Source organism: Dendrobates tinctorius, unplaced genomic scaffold (genome assembly GCF_039654945.1).
Source record: "Dendrobates tinctorius isolate UK_male_01 unplaced genomic scaffold, ASM3965494v1 ptg000011l, whole genome shotgun sequence".
In the NCBI taxonomy this organism is placed as follows: domain Eukaryota; kingdom Metazoa; phylum Chordata; class Amphibia; order Anura; family Dendrobatidae; genus Dendrobates; species Dendrobates tinctorius.
This window is the reverse complement of record NW_027361679.1, coordinates 64,559,915-64,578,493: the sequence shown is the minus strand read 5'-3', so window position 1 is coordinate 64,578,493 and position 18,579 is coordinate 64,559,915. Positions and strand designations below refer to the sequence as shown.

General features: G+C 40.8%; 1 protein-coding gene across 1 annotated transcript in view; it reads left to right on the top strand.

The window, feature by feature from the left end:
• The window catches only part of CFAP299 (cilia and flagella associated protein 299), an 887,436-nt gene that overhangs the window by 53,225 nt on the left and 815,632 nt on the right, over positions 1 to 18,579 (top strand). The window contains exon 2 of the mRNA XM_073543005.1: positions 12,970 to 13,100. Within this exon, the coding sequence (XP_073399106.1) occupies positions 12,970 to 13,100 (131 nt within the window). The remainder of the gene's footprint in view (positions 1 to 12,969; positions 13,101 to 18,579) is intronic.

Below are 18,579 nucleotides of genomic sequence, written 5' to 3'. Positions count from 1 at the left end.
AACACCCCCACAAGTGACCCCATTTTGGAAACTAGACCCCCTAAGGAACTTATCTAGATGTGTGGTGAGCACTTTGAACCCCCCAGTGTTTCACAGAAGTTTATAACGCCCCGGCGTGAAAATAAAAAAATCATATTTTTTACACAAACATGATCATTTAGTCCCCAATTTTTTTATTTTCCCAAGGGTACCAGGAGAGAGTGGACCCCAAAATTGTTGTCCAATTTATCCTGATTACACTGATACACCATATGTGGGAGAAAACTACTGTATGGGCACACGTCGGGGCTCGGAAGGGAAGTAGTGACGTTTTGGAATGCAGACATTGATGGAATGGTCTGCGGGTGTCATGTTGCCTTTGGAGAGCCCCTAATGTACCTAAACAGTGGACACCCCCCACAAATGACACCATTTTGGAAACTAGACCCCCTAAGGAACTTATCTAGATGTGTGGTGAGCACTTTGAACCCCCAAGGGCTTCACACAAGTTTATAATGCCCGGACGTGAAAATAAAAAAATCGTAGTTTTCCACAAACGTGATCATTTAGTCCCCAATTTTTTTATTTTCCCAAGGGTACCAGGAGAAATTGGACCCCAAAAGTTGTTGTCCAATTTGTCCTGAGTACGCTGATACCTTATATGTGGGAGAAAACTACTGTATGGGCACACGTCGGGGCTCGGAAGGGAAGTAGTGAGGTTTTGGAATGCAGGCTTTGATGGAATGGTCTGCAGGTGTCATGTGCGTTTGGAGAGCCTCTGATGTGCCTAAACTATGGAAACTCCCCACAAGCGACCCCATTTTGGAAACTAGACCCCCTACGGAACTTATCTAGATGTGTGGTGAGCATTTTGAACCCCCAAGTGCTTCACAGAAGTTTATTACGTCCAGGTGTGAAAATAAAAAAATCATATTTTTTTCCACAAAAATGATATTTTTGCCCTCAAATTTTTATTTTCCAAAGGGCAACAGAGAAATTGGACCCCAAACGTTGTTTTGCAATTTGTCCTGAGTAGGCTGATACCCCATATGTGGGGGTAAAACACTGTTTGGGCGCATGGCAGAGCTTGGAAGGGAGGAGCACTATTTGAATTTTTTAACTCAGAATTGGCTGGAATTGAAATCAGACGCCGTGTTGCGTTTGGAGAGCCCCTGATGTGCCCAAACAGTGGAAACCCCCAATTCTAACTCCAACCCGAACCCCAACACACCCCTAACCCTAATCTCAGCCCTAACCATAGCCCTAACCCTAGCCCTAACCCTAATGGGAAAATAGAAATAAATACATTTTTGAAATTTTATTTTTCCCTAACTAAGGGGGTGATAACGGGGGGTTTGATTTACTATATATGGCGGGTTTTTATGTTTGTTAGGTGTCACACGCTAAAAGACGCTTTTTATTGTAAAAATAGTTTTTGCATCACCACATATTGAGAGCTATAAATTTTCCATATTTTGACCCATCGAGTTATGTGAGGTCTTATTTTTTGCGGGCAAAGTTGACGTTTTTATTGTTATCATGTTCGGGCACGTGACTTTTTTGATCGCTTTTTATTCCGATTTTTGGGACGCAGAATGAACAAATACCAGCGTTTCATGAATTTCTTTTGGGTGGTGCGTTTACACCGTTCCGGTGCTGTAAAATTGATAAAGCGGTTTTATTCTTTGGGTCAGTACAGTTACAGCGATACCTCATTTATGTCTTTTTTATGTTTTGGCGTTTTTATGCAATAAAAACAATTTTATATAAAAAATAATTATTTTTGCATCGCTTTATTTTGCGAGCTATAACTTTTTTAAAATTTTTTCTCTGATGATGCTGTGTGGCAGCTCGTTTTTTGCAGGACAAGATGACGTTTTCAGCGGTATCATGGATATTTATATGCGTCTTTTTGATCGCGCGTTATTGCACTTTTTGTTCGGCGGTATGATAAGCATTATTTTTTGCTTCGTTTTTTATTTTTATTTTTTAAGGGGTTCACTAAAGGGGTTAACTAATGGGACAGTTTTATAGGGCAGGTCATTATGGACGCGGCGATACCAAATATGTGTACTTTTATTGTTTTTTTTTATTTCCAAAAAATGAATTTATTAGGGAATATATTTTTATTTTTTTAATTTATTTAGCAATTTTTTAAAAATTATTTTTACATTTTTTTTTAACTTTATTAGGTTGTCCCAGGGGGGACATCACTGTCCTGTGACAGATCGCTGATCTGTCACATCACAGATCACTGTGACAGATCAGCGATGCTTTGCAGGCACTGAGGAAACCAGCTCCCTGCAGTCCCCTGAAGGTCCCCATCACCATCTTGGATCCGGGGACCTGCAGGGAAGGAGCCCACCCACAGCAGTGCTGCACATTGCGCTGCTGTGGGGGCTCAGGGAAGCATGGAGGGAGCCCCCTCCCTGCCGATGCTTCCCTTTAACCCCCAGTACACCGCGATCGTGTTTGATCGTGGGGTGCAAGGGGTTAACGTGTTGGGGCGGTCCGTGACCGCCCCTGACACATTGTGGCGGGTGTCAGCTGTGATAATCAGCTGACACCCGGCCGCGATCAGCGGCGCTACTGATCGCTGTGACGTACTATCTCGTCCCTGGGAATTAAGTCCCAGGGCACATGGACGGGATAGTACGTCACATGGCAGAAAGGGGTTAAGTGCGGGTACTGTGAATAACTTCTGAACTTAATAAAAATTGAATGTGCATTATTTGCATCACAACCAGTTTCAAAGGGCAGGGAGTACCCAAAAGCCTACTATGTCTGTACCCATGTAACAAGACAATTGCTATTAAACAGGGTACAAAACAAAGAGATCCCCTGAAAATATGGCCAGCCCTAACACTAGTTCAGACAGAACAGCATCAGGTTTGGACAGAATAGTGTTGTGAGTTCATTCTCTGGTTCACCAGTTGTGAGTTCCCCTTCTGGACTCCCTCTGGTGGTGACGGGAGGTGGTGCGGCTGGTTTGATCGGTGGAGATCTGCCACCTGAGAATGAGAATGACGATTGGATCTCAGGATTCTCAGATTGGATTTAAGACAGCCGACGCCCTATTCAGTTGCTGGTGATTCCTTCTGGCTTGTCAGCTCTTGGTTTTCAGCTCTGTTCCAGTCATCTAAAGCTAAGTTTTTCTGCTAATGTTCACACTTGATTTTGTTGGTCTATTCAGTTTTTTGTGTGGTCTGCCAGCCCCGGCTGGGGGCTGAGCTGAATTTCCACTCTTACTTATCAGTATTTTGCCAATTGGCTTTTTGTCCCTTACTAGTTCGGTCTCTTTTTGCTCTGTCTCAGAATATTTTGGAGTGCTAATACAGTGGGAGAAGTCTAGTGACTTCAGGGTTAATTTTGCTATCAGAAGTGTTGGACATTATTTTTGTAGGGTTTTTTGCAGGTTGCAGACAGTGTCTTTCCTTTCCTTTCATGTCTAGTTAGTTTGGGTCCCATCATTTGCTCAGCCTATTTTCCGGCCTGTGTTTGTGCCTTCATCTTGTTTCACCGTCAATACATGTGTGGGGGCTATCTATTCCTTTGGGGTCTGCTCTGGGGCAGTTAGTTTTCCCTTTTCTTGCTTTAGGCTTATTTAGTCCTCCGGCCGTGATGAGGCATCTAGGAACATCGTAGGCACGCTCCACGGCTACTGCTCGTTGTGTGGTAATATCAGGGATCTGCAATCTGCATAATTACCAACCTCTCTGGTTTTCTGTGGCTTAGCTTGTTTTGCTTTTTTCTCCTCGGTGACCCATTCATAACAGAATAGGATGTTTAGATGGGACGGACTCAGGGTTTAGACATGACAAGTTCTGGAACACTGGCAGAGGATGCAGGTGCATTTTCATGCAGGATGACTTCAGGATCAGGTTCTGACAGGACGGGCTTAGTAAGAGGTTCAGACATGACGCTTAGGAACGGTTTTAGACAGGACAGTTTCAGGAACAGGGACCTGACAACAGACTGGTGGGTACAAACACCAAATAGGAACTGACGTTGCTAAGGCACTTCACTACAGGGGAGACTGCCTTAAATACCCGATGCCTCCCAGCTATACGCTGTGGACATTTCCAGAATGCGCACGCGCAGCCCCATTAAGAAATAGGGAGCGTGTGTGCACCCTAATTGTGCTGCCAGGATACCTGCATGACATGCTCAGGCCCTGGAAGCAGGAAGCTGCGGTAGGAAATGCCACTGAGTGACTGTGTCACTGAGTATGTAGGCATTCCTGCTGGAAGGAGGGAGGGGGATTATACAGTGACACTGGCGTTAAAAGTGATATAAATTATATTACTTTTTTGTAAGAATTCATTAACTTTCTGGGAAAAGAAGGAGAAATGAACTTTTATATTTTATTTTTTTAAGAAAATATATTTCATTTTGCTTTTTACATTTGTTACTGGTCACCCTAGGGGGCTTGATTCAGGGATCACTTGATCTTTTGTACAATGCACTTTCATTATTGCAGTATATTGAAAGCACAAGTTGTGCATCATAGATGCACCAATATGTCAGGCACGGGGGCCTTCATTCATGCTGTAGGGAGTAGGAAGAGGCAATTGCAGTAAAAAAAGACACGGCTCCCATTTCCTTTAAATGTCACAATCACAATTGACAATGAGATCTAGGAGATTAAACTCGGACTTGGCTGCCAGCTGAATAATGAAAACAATATCCTTGCTTAATGGTGTGGGCTGACCTCCTGAGCCAGTTCCATTGCATGCAGTGCACATATCAGCAGATTGAAACCTGGGCAGAGTATTCCTCCCAGGCACCATGCCATGGGCCCGTTACTTACTCGAGTTTTCTGGGTGCTAGTAGCAACCTTACTATTTGACACATGTCCCAAGTTCTAATAGTAATATAGGGTGCTAGACAGTTTAACGTAATCAATATCTTCTTTTTGTAAACGGCTGTATAGCTTTTTCAGCTGTCCAGCAAAAACACAAATAGTTTCTAGCTCAATTAAAAATTGGTATTCTTTATTGATATATTTTAAAATAAAAAAAAACAAAACCAGTAGGAAAAAGAGCATTGCAATGGCTTCTGTCAATGCTACACAGACACAAGCACTTTATACAGTGCTATACGCATGGTCTATGGGGCTTTCCATAGCCTGGTGACAATTGGGCCCCCGTGATGACATTGCGGGGGCATTGATCAGACTGCAGAGGGGGTTCCCTTCTAAATGCTTTGATCGCTGTCGATCACAGCATTTAGGGGGTTAAACCGCTAGTAGAGATGTGGGCAAAGCTCCCGGCAGAGCCGGGTGTCAGCTATAATATTAGTATGGTAATCGCATGCACACAGCTTCTGTGTGTGCAAAATCACCTGGATGTACTCAGTACGGCCAAGGTCGGGAAGCGCTTCCCAACCAGGACATACAGAGTACGTGCAAGGTCATGAAGGGGTGAAATGAGCTAATTGATAAAGCATTAATATGCAAATCAGATCCAGAGTTCAACAGGGTAGACGGTATCCTACAGTTATCAGTGGAACAGTTCCAACATAATTAGTTTTTAAGGGACCTAAATGAATTTAAAGACAAAGCTTATAATTTTCTCACTACACCTAATAGCAATAACACTGACGCTTCTTCATCTGACTTTGAATATTCCAGTTATAGAAAAAGATTTGAGGGCACCCCAGGATATTTAAAGGGGATCTATGACAACACACAATATAAATTGTCAATAGAGGAGAAAAGCAGTGTGTATAAGAGTCATGATCACCCAAAATTAAACTCAATCAAAGCAATCAATGTAAGATTATAAATTTTTATTATACAACAGCACTCAAATCTGGACACACAAAGTGTTAAAACCAATTAAAAAGGCCTAAAAAAGGCCAGAAATCGAAACACCAAGAGTCCATGTTAAGACCCTTGTAAACACATATACACCAAGCTGGCAGATATTATCAATCAAAAAAATTATTTGTAACATGAATATGAGCAGGTAAGATACCCAAAGATGATATCACAATATATATACAACCATCATTCATTTGGCAACCAATATACATATATATATGTGCAAGCAACAAAAACCCAATACATGAAGTAATGAGTGATCTGTTATCTCCCAATAATGTGCAAAAAATGCATGAGAGAAAAAAATGAGCAATCCTGAATTGGCAACCTAAGATCTACTACGGCCTATATTTGGATTGATATCCAATAAGATAAAAAAAAAATATATTTTGTAAAATCAAAAAATAACCTGAAAAGAAGAGGAAAATGTGTCAGAGAAACCTCTGGTTAAGCACAAAGAGTGAGGCTGAAATACAACAATCAAAAACATGATGATACTACCTCACAATAAGGTGAACAATGGGTTAAACCTGCAGCCAGCATATGGGTGTAATGTGGGGACAACCCCACGCGTATCGCCACTAAAAGCGTGGCTTCCTCAGGGGAAAGTGGACTAATATCCAGGTAGCACGCTTATAAATATATGAAATAATAAAGCATGATTGCTTACACTTGTCAGCCAAGCACCCGAAACGACGGAGTCCGGAAGTAGCAGCCGCGCATGCGTGGCTACATAACAACAGGACGCCGCCACGGGTGCCTCCATGGAGACGGCAGAAAACAGATAAATGACCGCGCGTGCGCGGTAGCGTTCAATACAATCAAAGCAATAGAGCATGCGCGGTTAGATAGATACAAGGCGCCGCCACGAATGTCTCTATAGAGACGGCAGAAAATAGGCCAATAACCGCGCATGCGCAGTAACAAATATAGTGGAACGAATAGATCCATCATAAAGTCAGAGAGAGATAAAACATGCGCAGTGGAAAAAACTGTGAGCAAACCAAGAAAGCTGCATAGTGAATAAACCCAGAGTTATTATATATATTCTATAAATCTAGCATAGATGAAAATATCTAGAGAATCTTAAACCTAAATGTATATATATGCAGCTCTCAGAACAATCAGAGCAATAGAAGATAAGTCTCTGCAGGGCCCTATAAATAAATGTTGTTTACATTCTTGTTTGCAGTTGTCCAAAGGTGTATGTGGGGCAAACGGGCCAGGAATTGCGCCGACGTATACAGCATCATGTCTCCAGTATAATATGTGCGAAAAAGGATAAGGCTTTGGGCAAACCTATAACATCTGTGGCTAATCATTTTCTCACATTACATAATGGTACCCCTGGGTATCTACGGGTCATCGTCGTTGAGAAGGTTGAAGGTACTATTAGAGGTGGAATGTGTACTGATGAGCTATTAAGAAGGGAATCAAGGTGGATTTTCAAATTAGATAGTTTAGCCCCTAAGGGGCTCAATGAAGAGTTGCTATTTACCGGTTTCTACAAAAAATAGTGAATGAATACATGTATAAAAAAATCTTAGTTCTTAGCTCATCATTGTTTCTTGTAGTTATATATTTTCATCCAAGACATTTCATTGGGGAAAGGGGTGTAGTATTCCCTTTAAAGTTTTTTTGGGGCTGTAAGGTAGGTTATTATTTATAGGGCCCTGCAGAGACTTATCTTCTATTGCTCTGATTGTTCTGAGAGCTGCATATATATACATTTAGGTTTAAGATTCTCTAGATATTTTCATCTATGCTAGATTTATAGAATAAATATAATAACTCTGGGTTTATTCACTATGCAGCTTTCTTGGTTTGCTCACAATGTTTTTTCCACTGCGCATGTTTTATCTCTCTCTGACTTTATGATGGATCTATTCGTTCCACTATATTTGTTACTGCGCATGCGCGGTTATTGGCCTATTTTCTGCCGTCTCTATAGAGACATTCGTGGCGGCGCCTTGTATCTATCTAACCGCGCATGCTCTATTGCTTTGATTGTATTGAACGCTACCGCACATGCGCGGTCATTTATCTGTTTTCTGCTGTCTCCATGGAGGCACCCGTGGCGGCATCCTGTTGTTATGTAGCCGCGCATGCGCGGCTGCTACTTCCGGACGCCGTCGTTTCGGGTGCTTGGCTGACAAGTGTAAGCAATCATGCTTTATTATTTCATATATTTATAAGCGTGCTACCTGGATATTAGTCCACTTTCCCCTGAGGAAGCCACGCTTTTAGTGGCGATACGCGTGGGGTTGTCCCCACATTACACCCATATGCTGGCTGCAGGTTTAACCCATTGTTCACCTTATTGTGAGGTAGTATCATCATGTTTTTGATTGTTGTATTTCAGCCTCACTCTTTGTGCTTAACCAGAGGTTTCTCTGACACATTTTCCTCTTCTTTTCAGGTTATTTTTTGATTTTACAAAATATATTTTTTTTTGATCTTATTGGATATCAATCCAAATATAGGCCGTAGTAGATCTTAGGTTGCCAATTCAGGATTGCTCATTTTTTCTCTCATGCATTTTTTGCACATTATTGGGAGATAACAGATCACTCATTACTTCATGTATTGGGTTTTTGTTGCTTGCACATATATATATGTATATTGGTTGCCAAATGAATGATGGTTGTATATATATTGTGATATCATCTTTGGGTATCTTACCTGCTCATATTCATGTTACAAATAATTTTTTTGATTGATAATATCTGCCAGCTTGGTGTATATGTGTTTACAAGGGTCTTAACATGGACTCTTGGTGTTTCGATTTCTGGCCTTTTTTAGACCTTTTTAATTGGTTTTAACACTTTGTGTGTCCAGATTTGTGTGCTGTTGTATAATAAAAATTTATAATCTTACATTGATTGCTTTGATTGAGTTTAATTTTGGGAGATCATGACTCTTATACACACTGCTTTTCTCCTCTATTGAATATTCCAGTAGGGAGAGATTTAATTCAAGAGGCCGTTGGAGATCAAGGAGGAGAGAAAGAGGGAGAAATAAAAGAACAAGATAGCAAGGCCAGAGAAGGGAAACACGATATTTGGGAAACAGGAATTGAAACAATTTACAAGTCATCCCACGTACCCCCCAATATGTTCCATCTCCATCAACAAGAGTGGTCCCTACAAACCCTACCTCTGTTTCTTCCTTATCCTCCTCTTATTTGGGGCAAAGGGCCCCACTCAGCTAGCAACTTAGAAACAGCACACTAATGGGGCCTGCCTTTAACCAAATTATTAATCTGACTAAACATAGTTTGTCCTTAGATGAAAGAAGGGTTCTACAGACAGGACTATATTATATCCCCACTACCCCTTACAACTCATTTCTATGGCTTAAAGACATTAATTTGTTTGGGCAAAAACTGAAGTGGAACAAATTCTGTAAAAACCAAGAAAAAGATTTTTATAGAATTATATTGGGAACACTAAAAGAGAATTAAGACAAATAGGAGAGCAGCTGGGGGATATCAGGCACAAAAGAGACACCTTGTTGGCAAGGCATGTGAGAGAACATCATTGTAACAATCCCAAATTAGTTTATTTTTGTGGTTTGGAAGTAGTGAGACAGAGCACCGAAAGGTTGACTGGGATAAACTGTTATTACAAAAGGAAAACCAATAGATATTCAGATCCATTGAAATCCTTGGCACTAAATGGACTCAGTCAACAAATGAATTTCTGTAGGTTTATTTGGTTCTGAGGTTGATCTGATCTATCAGCCTGCAAATTCTCTTTGTACTCTATAACCCATGTTTATTGGACTGAATGATTGTATCTGATATCCATTGTATGTATTATCATTTAGACTAAAGGGGGTTTTACACATAGCGATATTGCTAGCAATATCGCTAAAGCATCACCGATTTGGTGACGCAGCAGCGATATTGCTAGCGATATCGCTATGTGTGATACTTACCTCCGACCGGCTCCCCCGCTGTCTGTCGTTGATCGCGGAGCTCCATTTCTCGTCGGGCGCTTCCTGCTGGGCTTCCTGCTGGCGCCGATGAGCGACGCGTGGACGTGGATGGGAGGACGTCAAGATCGCCACGTCTGAAAGGTAAGTAACGACCGTTGTATCGCTGCAGCATCGCTGTGAGATCTGCCTGTGTGGCAGCTCACTAGCGACCATTTAGCGATGCACCAGCGATCCTGACCGGGTCGTATCGTTGTCGGGATCGCTGGTGCATCGCTAAATGTAATGGGGCCTTTAGTTGTCTGTGCCTATCCATTGTTCCTTTAAAGACTGTCCAATCTATCATGGACATTACAGAGCTAATACTAGACTCCTATATTTGTCCTTTCTCTTATTCCCTGGTATTCTTAGAGTTGGTACATGCTTATTAATACGTGCTTTCTGAACCCTTTTTAATTCTCTATACCCCCATTTGTTAAAATAAAAGATGGCTATCTAATTGGTATATGGTAATGTCAAAGATCACAGCCTGGGGAGTCCTGCAGATCCACTCGCTGTTATCTTTGGAGCAAACAGCTCTCTGCTGTCCCCTATCCTCCAGATAATTAAGCAATTGACCGATGATCAACGAAGGAGCCCGCAGGCTGTTTACACTAATAAGCCAGTTATCTGGAAATTAACAGTGAGCATTTTTTATACAGGCTGACTGGAGCCTGGTTCTGGTAGCGTATGGCTTCTGGGTGCGGATTACAGAACACCGTATAAAATTACAGAAAATAAAAGGGATTAACATAAGAACTTACTACACCAATTATAGAGATGATTCAGTTTAGCCAAGGAGAGAAATTCAATTGGAGACATTCTGTGAACGGGATTAATGCATTCACCGATGTGTATCTCTCTACAGAAAAATAGATCATAATTTATCTTGACCTTTAATAAGCACCTGAGTTACATCCACACTCTCCCCATGATGACCTCACATGGGCTGAGTTATTGGATGTCCTCAACCTTTCAGGATTTCATGAAATTCCCAACTTATGCTATATCTTCACTCATCGCAGAAGTTCAAGATGGCCTCCATATTTTTTAATGGGATTTTACCATTATCCAGAGACCAAACATAACATGGCTGTTGTCAGCCATCTGCCCACTATTGAATTGTGGCTTATAGGCAGGGGTTACAGTTGTGAAAAAACTTGCATCTTCTCCGATTCTTCCAGATGCTGAAAATGTATGTCCCATCACTATCGGCCACAATATTCATAATTTTATTTCAGAAGACATTAAGTTTGGGGGGAAAAATAGCTTCTTCCACTTCTCAATCTATGTGTAAACACATGTACTTTTGTTATCCAACCCTCTGAAAAGACCTTTCCTGCATTAATTACCTGTACAAACTATATACTTTTGTCTGCACAAAATGGACATCCTCGGTGGTACTACTGGGTCTCTTACTTCAAAAAGGAGCTGCCTGCATGTTAATTAAGAATGTCACTATCCAGCTATACCTAATTTCCTTCTTTTTTATGGCCATTGTACAAGTCTAATTTTAGAAGACTCAGACTGTCAGCTATTTTTTCTACTGCAATTCTTTTTAATAGGAGGAAGAGGAAGGGAGGTGAATGCCCCCCTCACTAGTGGCTTCAGAGAATTTAATATTTTCTATGACAGGTATGTGATGGATACATCATAATTATGCACCATTACTGAGACTGCTATGAAGCTATGAATCTGTGATTCCATCTGTGCCTGTATGGCACATACACAGAAATTGATGGGTCTTTCCTCATTTGACTTACGTGATATAAGATTAGCTACATTGTAAATCATGACCTGCATATGCACATTGACCATGTCAGTGGTTGCTATTTTTCAACCGCTCTTGCACCAGACTTGGTGAGTTCTATCCATGTTCTGCGCCTGTGCAGATCTATCTACACCGACAGTCAGGGGCTGCGCATGCTCTTTCTGTGCAAGTTTGGAATCCACAAGACACTTGGTGAGCAGTGGGATATACTATCTCCGCTTACAACGACTGCGCGATTGGACCAGATGGACCACTAGTGTTTTGAATCATCAGACCTGCGCAGTAGGGGACTCTGGGACAGAGGGGTATCATAGAGGTTTAATATGAATCTTGGAATGTGTTTAACCCCCTCCAAACAGGAACTGTTTCATGATGTCAGGGCTTGCCAACCCTGAATGAAGATATAAATATAGTGAGATTTCGACAGATATACTGTATATGCTGATCCTTTGACCATCGATCTGATTAACTAACTTCCAGTGGGGAAACTCGTCAAGATGTAACCTAGAAGAATATATGGACTGATAAGTATCATGGCGTATTGTCTGTAATTTTATATTTGCATCTATGACAACATTATAATTATTGGATGTAATTGTTTTTTCACCTACATATAAGTTACTGAATTGTTTCTTACTGTGTGAACTATCGTAGTACCAATATCTTGGCACCGGTGGTACGTTGTTATGTACTTGTAGATATAGGACTATAGACCTGACCTTATATACACCTATTACGTGCTCACTTTGACACATTTTAGATAGGCCTTTGGCAAAAGAAACTTGTTTATTTGATTTATCCTACAAATCCATGAATTGTTTAGAATCTTTTTATATATATCTGATGGTTTAGTGGATGGACTTAGTCCCTTCTATGAGAAATACTGAGAGTACCTATTGAACATTTTTTCTGGCAGCCTCAGGTGTAGCCATACAACTAGATGGATTAGGGACATATAGGGATACTTAGGGACAGACGACTTGTGAGTGGAGGTGCCACTGGTGTGCTGATTTAGGGTGCCAACCTCCACAGATTGGAAGGGTGAGCCTAGGGGATATTGAGTGTAGTGAATTCCCTTCAAAGAAGCTAAGAAGCTAGGATATCTATCATGTCCATAAACCCATTTTAAATAATCTTTGGCCAATTTGGGGTATTTTTCTGTTTTTCCAATTACTTAGTGCAGGTCCTGAATCTTCTTTTAATAGATATGCTTAGCATGCCTAGGACTTGTATATATTTTCTGTCTGCGCCAGGTGTATTCACGTAACCAGAGTAATTAAGGACATTAAGGATATTGTATATGTCACTGGCTTGCTGAACTAGGGTGCCATTTTGCAAGCCAAATTTCAGTTACCCTTTAAAATAAGGAAATGGGAAAAATACATATTAATTAAACACATTCATTTCTGTTGTTCTGTAGGATGAAGAATTAGCCCGTCAGCTGGTAGAACTGGGCTACAGGGGAAGTGGAGAGGTACTTAAAAGAGAAGAGTTTGAGACAAGAAAGGCTGCGGCAGAGGCTTCCAGACTCGCCCAAAGATCTCAACAAAAGTAAGTCCCAGCTGTGTTTGGTAACAAGTGGACTACATTCTCTGCATCTCCTCTGTATGATTAGAAACAGTTTTATTGGCATGTGCTTCCCCTCAACATCAAATAAGGACACTAGTTACAGGTCTGATATTGTACCAAGACACATGTGCTGTGCAGATCAGTTAGGGTGAGCGAGCTGGAAGATATCTACTGTGCAACCACATTTGACTGTAAGCTACTAATTTATGAAAAGAGGATAAACATAAAAATATGTGTGCACAACCAGCAGACCATGATGAAAGCACAGGGACAGTACATCGTTTCTAAAAATGTATGCCGAAACAAGGGAAGTCCTGGAACAGATCAAGAATAATCACTGCCCAGAACATCCCAAGTGTTCTGTTAGTGACAGTAAAATCAAGATTTTTCTAGTAGTTTCCTCTTTTCTATTTGATCACTGAAACATGAGTACCAATCTTGACAGAAACAACGTAGTCATTATTTAGTCTTCTGTGGCAGCATGTTCCCTTCCTTTCCACGAGGCTCATTTGTTCTTTGTCAGATGAGTTTTACTGTGTCTTCAGGCTTCAGGAAACCAAGTAAGAGACCGGAATAGATAAAGCGTGAATGCCAAGAAGCATTGCTTACAATATGCAGTACTAAAAAGGATATTGCTCCTGACCAAATGCATCTGTTAGTTTATTTTTTTCTTTATTACTTAAAGGAGGTTTTCCATACTTTTGGATATTTTTTAATATGTAATTCAACAAAGCTCTAGATAATTTTTAAGAAGATAATAGGTCCCACAGCAGTTTAGTTTTATACACGTGGTCTAAGGGCTAGCTTTTCTTCTTGTGGAGAGTGACATGCCTGACATGCCAGAGTAAGGAGGCTTATAAACCATTCAATGTTCCTATGGGAAATTAAAAATGCAAACTTGCTCTTCAGCGAGGCAAAGGACTTGACCTCTAGCGCAGTCTATTAGATGTAGCAATCTCAAAAGTCACTATCAATGAACTTTGCCACATGACAAATCAGGATCTGAATTTGCAGACACATGTTTCGGGGTTTTGCCCCCTCCTCAGTCCAAAGCATGAGATCTGATTTGGCTGTGTCTACTTCCGATAATTGGCACTAAAATTCAAGTCCTCTTCCTCTCTGAACAGGCAATTTGCATATCATTTTATACTTGTCATACTTCCAGTCTGATATTTTCTGTGTTCATTTCTTCCATATATCAACCTTCACTGAACACAAATAAAGCAAACGGAATGATTTATCTGTGCATGCTCAGCGTGTGACTAAACATTTTGAGTCCCCTATTATTCATCAATATCAACATCAATGATCAGATCAGAACATTGAAACATTGAAAAATCCGAAAGAAGGCATGGGATTTGGAAATGTCATCAACGGGGACTAGGAAGTTTTATATGTCTGGCATGATGTGGTTTGTGGCATAATTGGTTGAGTAATACATTTTCGGCAACATTAGTAATTGGAAAGTGCTTTCTTTTTGCATTGATCATTAGTTGATTAGTTCCAGAAAACTTTTGCCTGTTTACTCAGTTTTTGTTAAAAACACTTATTGCGCTTACCCTCCCCTGGTTCATTGCTGTGTCTCCAACACTACCCTGGTCTCAATTGTCTGGCTCCAGTAGTGATTTCATGTTGACAGTGCTAGAGCCAGTCATTGAGCTCAGTGGCTCATGCCATCTACCTCAGCAGAGCTGCTGTGCTAAGTGATTGGCTGCACTGCAGTCTACGTTCCATCACTGCTTCAACCCATCACCAAGCAACAATAGAGACCAGGGGTCGATTAAGAATAGCCAGGGCCCTTGGCAGTTTAGAAGATGTGGCCCCCAGGTACCCTATGTATCACGTGACATGTCACATGATCCCCCTTATCATTTTTCCCTTATATATGGCACATTAAATAACATAACTCTATACAAAATAGAGCAGGGGTGGGAAATTAATTTACCCATGGGGCCACATGAAATTAGTTCTGCTCAATATTAATATAATATAAAAATAAATTATTAATTATTGTATGACTTAATACTGAGCAGAATTAAATATACTGACTTCCCCCTTTATACAGTATGACCCACCGCATAGCCCCCTACGTACAACATGAGCCGGCATTATAGCCCCCTTAATCAACAACTAAAGCAATCAAGCTATGGGACCCTTATACATGTACTGTAAATCGCAACAACATCTCTTAAACCATTCTCTCTTTATTTAGTTAGTTCTAAGTTGAAAACCAAATACATGAAGACATACAGTGAATAGCAAAAGGGTAACAATGTTTTGAACTTTTGACTTTCAGGCTCCATATCTCACCATCCACTGCTGCTTTGATCGTGAGACTATCATCATTATATAGACAATCATCTTGGCTATTGTACACATAAATTTGACTTGCAACCATTTAACATATGATTAGTTATGCTGATTCTTGTCATGTCACTGCATTGGTACTGTTTTGCTCCTGGTGGTGGATGTCTTTCTTCCTGAATACTGCAAAAGACAACCTGTTCTCACATTCCCTAATCGGTTGATTCGTAAGTGAAAGGTCATTGGTTCGAATGGTTACGCAAGAAAAGAGAAACAGCATCATCCAGCTCATCGATAGCGGTCTGTTGGCCAAGAAAGTTGCCAAACTGCATCATGTGAGTGCCATGACATTTGGAAGAATGCAAAATGAAGTCTGTCCATCCATTCAGAAGCCAAAAGGTGGACATCCAGGCAAAATATCGAAGTCAACAAGTCTGCTCATCCCAAGGTCTATCAGCTCTTGCGCAGCAAACACGGCAGTGGAGGTGGCGCTAATGCTTCGTAATAATGAGATCACAGACGTCAATGAAAGCACTGTGTGACACACATTACACAATTGGTGTCCCAAAAAAAAGGTGATGAAGCCTCAACTTCAATATTGTCAATAACTTCAATATTGTTATAAGAAGCGTCGGTTTGAGTACGAAAAGTGGACAGCAGAAGATTGGAAACTTTGGTGATTTGGAGCGATGACACAAAAGCAAATAGACTAGGCTCCGATAGGCTCAAATGGGTCTGAAAGAAACAAGGGAAAAAGAGGCTAACGGATTGAGAAATTGAAGGAAATGTCAAGTTCGGTGGTGGAAGCCTGATGATATGGGGTTGTTTCACAGCCAAAGGCATTGGATACTTGACCAGGAACAATCGTGGTCTCATTTCTGAGCTATATGTGTGTATCCTACAACATGAGTTACTTTGTACACTCAAGTACTATGGGTATGAAGCGGATGACATAGTGTTCCAACAGGACAACAGCATGAAGCATACGTCGAGAATGGCGAATAAATGGTTCAATGACAGTGAAGTAGAGGTGCTGCAATGGCTCCCACAGTCCCCCCAACCTCAACCCAATCAAACACTTGTGGGTAGAATTGAAGAAAAAACTGTATACATACCCAAGTGGGTCGACCAGTGTGCACCAACTTTGAAAACATGTAGAAGAGACCTGAGATCAAATTTCGATCCACACATGTTTGAATCTGATCGAGTATAGAAGAACTTGGCACACACATAGATGATTGCAAGTGAAAAGGGGGTATTTTAATAAGATACAGTACATACAGTAAACGTTTCGGTCACAAACGACCTTCGTCAACGTACTATATAGTGTACTGACTGCACTTGTATACAGGGCAACCTGTTCATAAGGGAAAGATGCTAGAAGCATAAATGGTTAATTAGTCTCCTTGTAAAAGAGCCGTTGGTGATAACGTGGTTCGGTAAATAGCCTAGACGCGGTTTCCACCGCTTGTCCCCAGACGAGAGCATGCCCGAAAGGATTCAGGCAGTGTTGAAAACTAAAAGTGGATTTACAAAATAGTACCAAAATAATAAAAATTAAAATTTAGGTCTTTAGGAGCAAAATAGTAATAATGCAGTGACATGAGAAGAATCTGCATAACTAATTACATGTTAAATAGTTGCAAGTCAAATTAATGTATGAGATAGCCAAGATGATTGTCTATAAAATGATGTCAGTCTCAAGTTCAAAGCAGAAGTGGATAATGAGAGCATGGAGAATGAAAGTCAAAAGTTGTTACCCTTTTGCCCCTCACTGCACATGCACACACATTTGCACAGAAAAACATTGATACAAAAAAAGAGCAGAAATGAGGGGAGATAGCAACAAGTTTTGCCCTTCACAATTCCCTTCCTCACAGCGGAGTTTGCCACCCTAGGATGAAACAATATGTTGTCCCCCTATGTAGTCCTACCACTTCACTACTGACCAGGCATCCACAATAGGTGATCAGATAATATGTAATCAGCATATTTAAATATATACAACATTAACATACTAGTGGGCTGAGGTGTATATCATCAATATTTTTCAACACTGTATACAGTTTGAGCCCCCATATAGGCTGCTATATACAGTATGAGCCCCCAAATAGCTATAATATACAGTATGAGCCCGCACATAGTCTTCTGTATATAATATGAGCCCACACATAGCCTCCTGTATACTGTGTGAGCCCCTATATAGCCTCCTATATACAATATAAGACCCCATATAGCCTCCTATATACAGTATGAGTCCTCACATCCCATACACATGTTAATTTAAAAAAAAAGACATACTCACCTTTCTCCCGTTCCTCTGGCACTATGCCATGGTCCCCAAGGCTCCACTTCTACTGGCGTACATGTTATTATGATGATTTCATTGCACTGGCGCCATCTGATGATGTCATCTCGCTGGGACATCACAACAGAGGCAATGGAAGCTCCCCTGGAGCTGCGCTGCCATTCTGCATCTTCCGCAGCGCTGGGAAAGCTCCATGCCAGGATATGTGCGCCATTATATTGAAGACAATCTGGGCAACCTCAGGCCTCAGGCAGTAGCCCCGATTGCCCTCATTATAGAGACACAGGAGTGGATTCATGGCAGAGTAAGTAAAGTGCAACTTGTATTTTTACTGTGAACTTAGTCAGAAGGCAAAAGTTGTCTTACCTGTAAGATTCTCACTGCTGAGATTATTATGGAGTTGAGGTATTTATGCACTTAGTATCAGAGCAGATACTTGAGCTAAAAGCTGAAATTATTCTTTCTGGTACCAAATTCTTATTTAAGGAAAGTTTTGATATGTCACTGGATGTAGAAGTTTACCAAAAGTGGATCAAACAGATTGTGCCAGATTGCACCAGAATTGGAATGTAAAACTGTTTCAAATTTTGCACATTTTTTTTTCACAACTTGCAGTTGTACAAAAATGTTGTGACTTTTGTCAAATTTTATGCCAGCTCTGTCAACTTTCTTAAAGTAGACAAAAACATATCAATATATGTAAGGTATTGGTTAATATTATGGCCATAATATGTAAGCTGGCAAACTAACGTCAAAGTTCCTTACACTTGCCAGTCCTACTCTAACATGAAAACCACAGAAAAGAGGAAAGAATCCTCCAATATTTGAGAAAAAAACAAAACAGGAGGA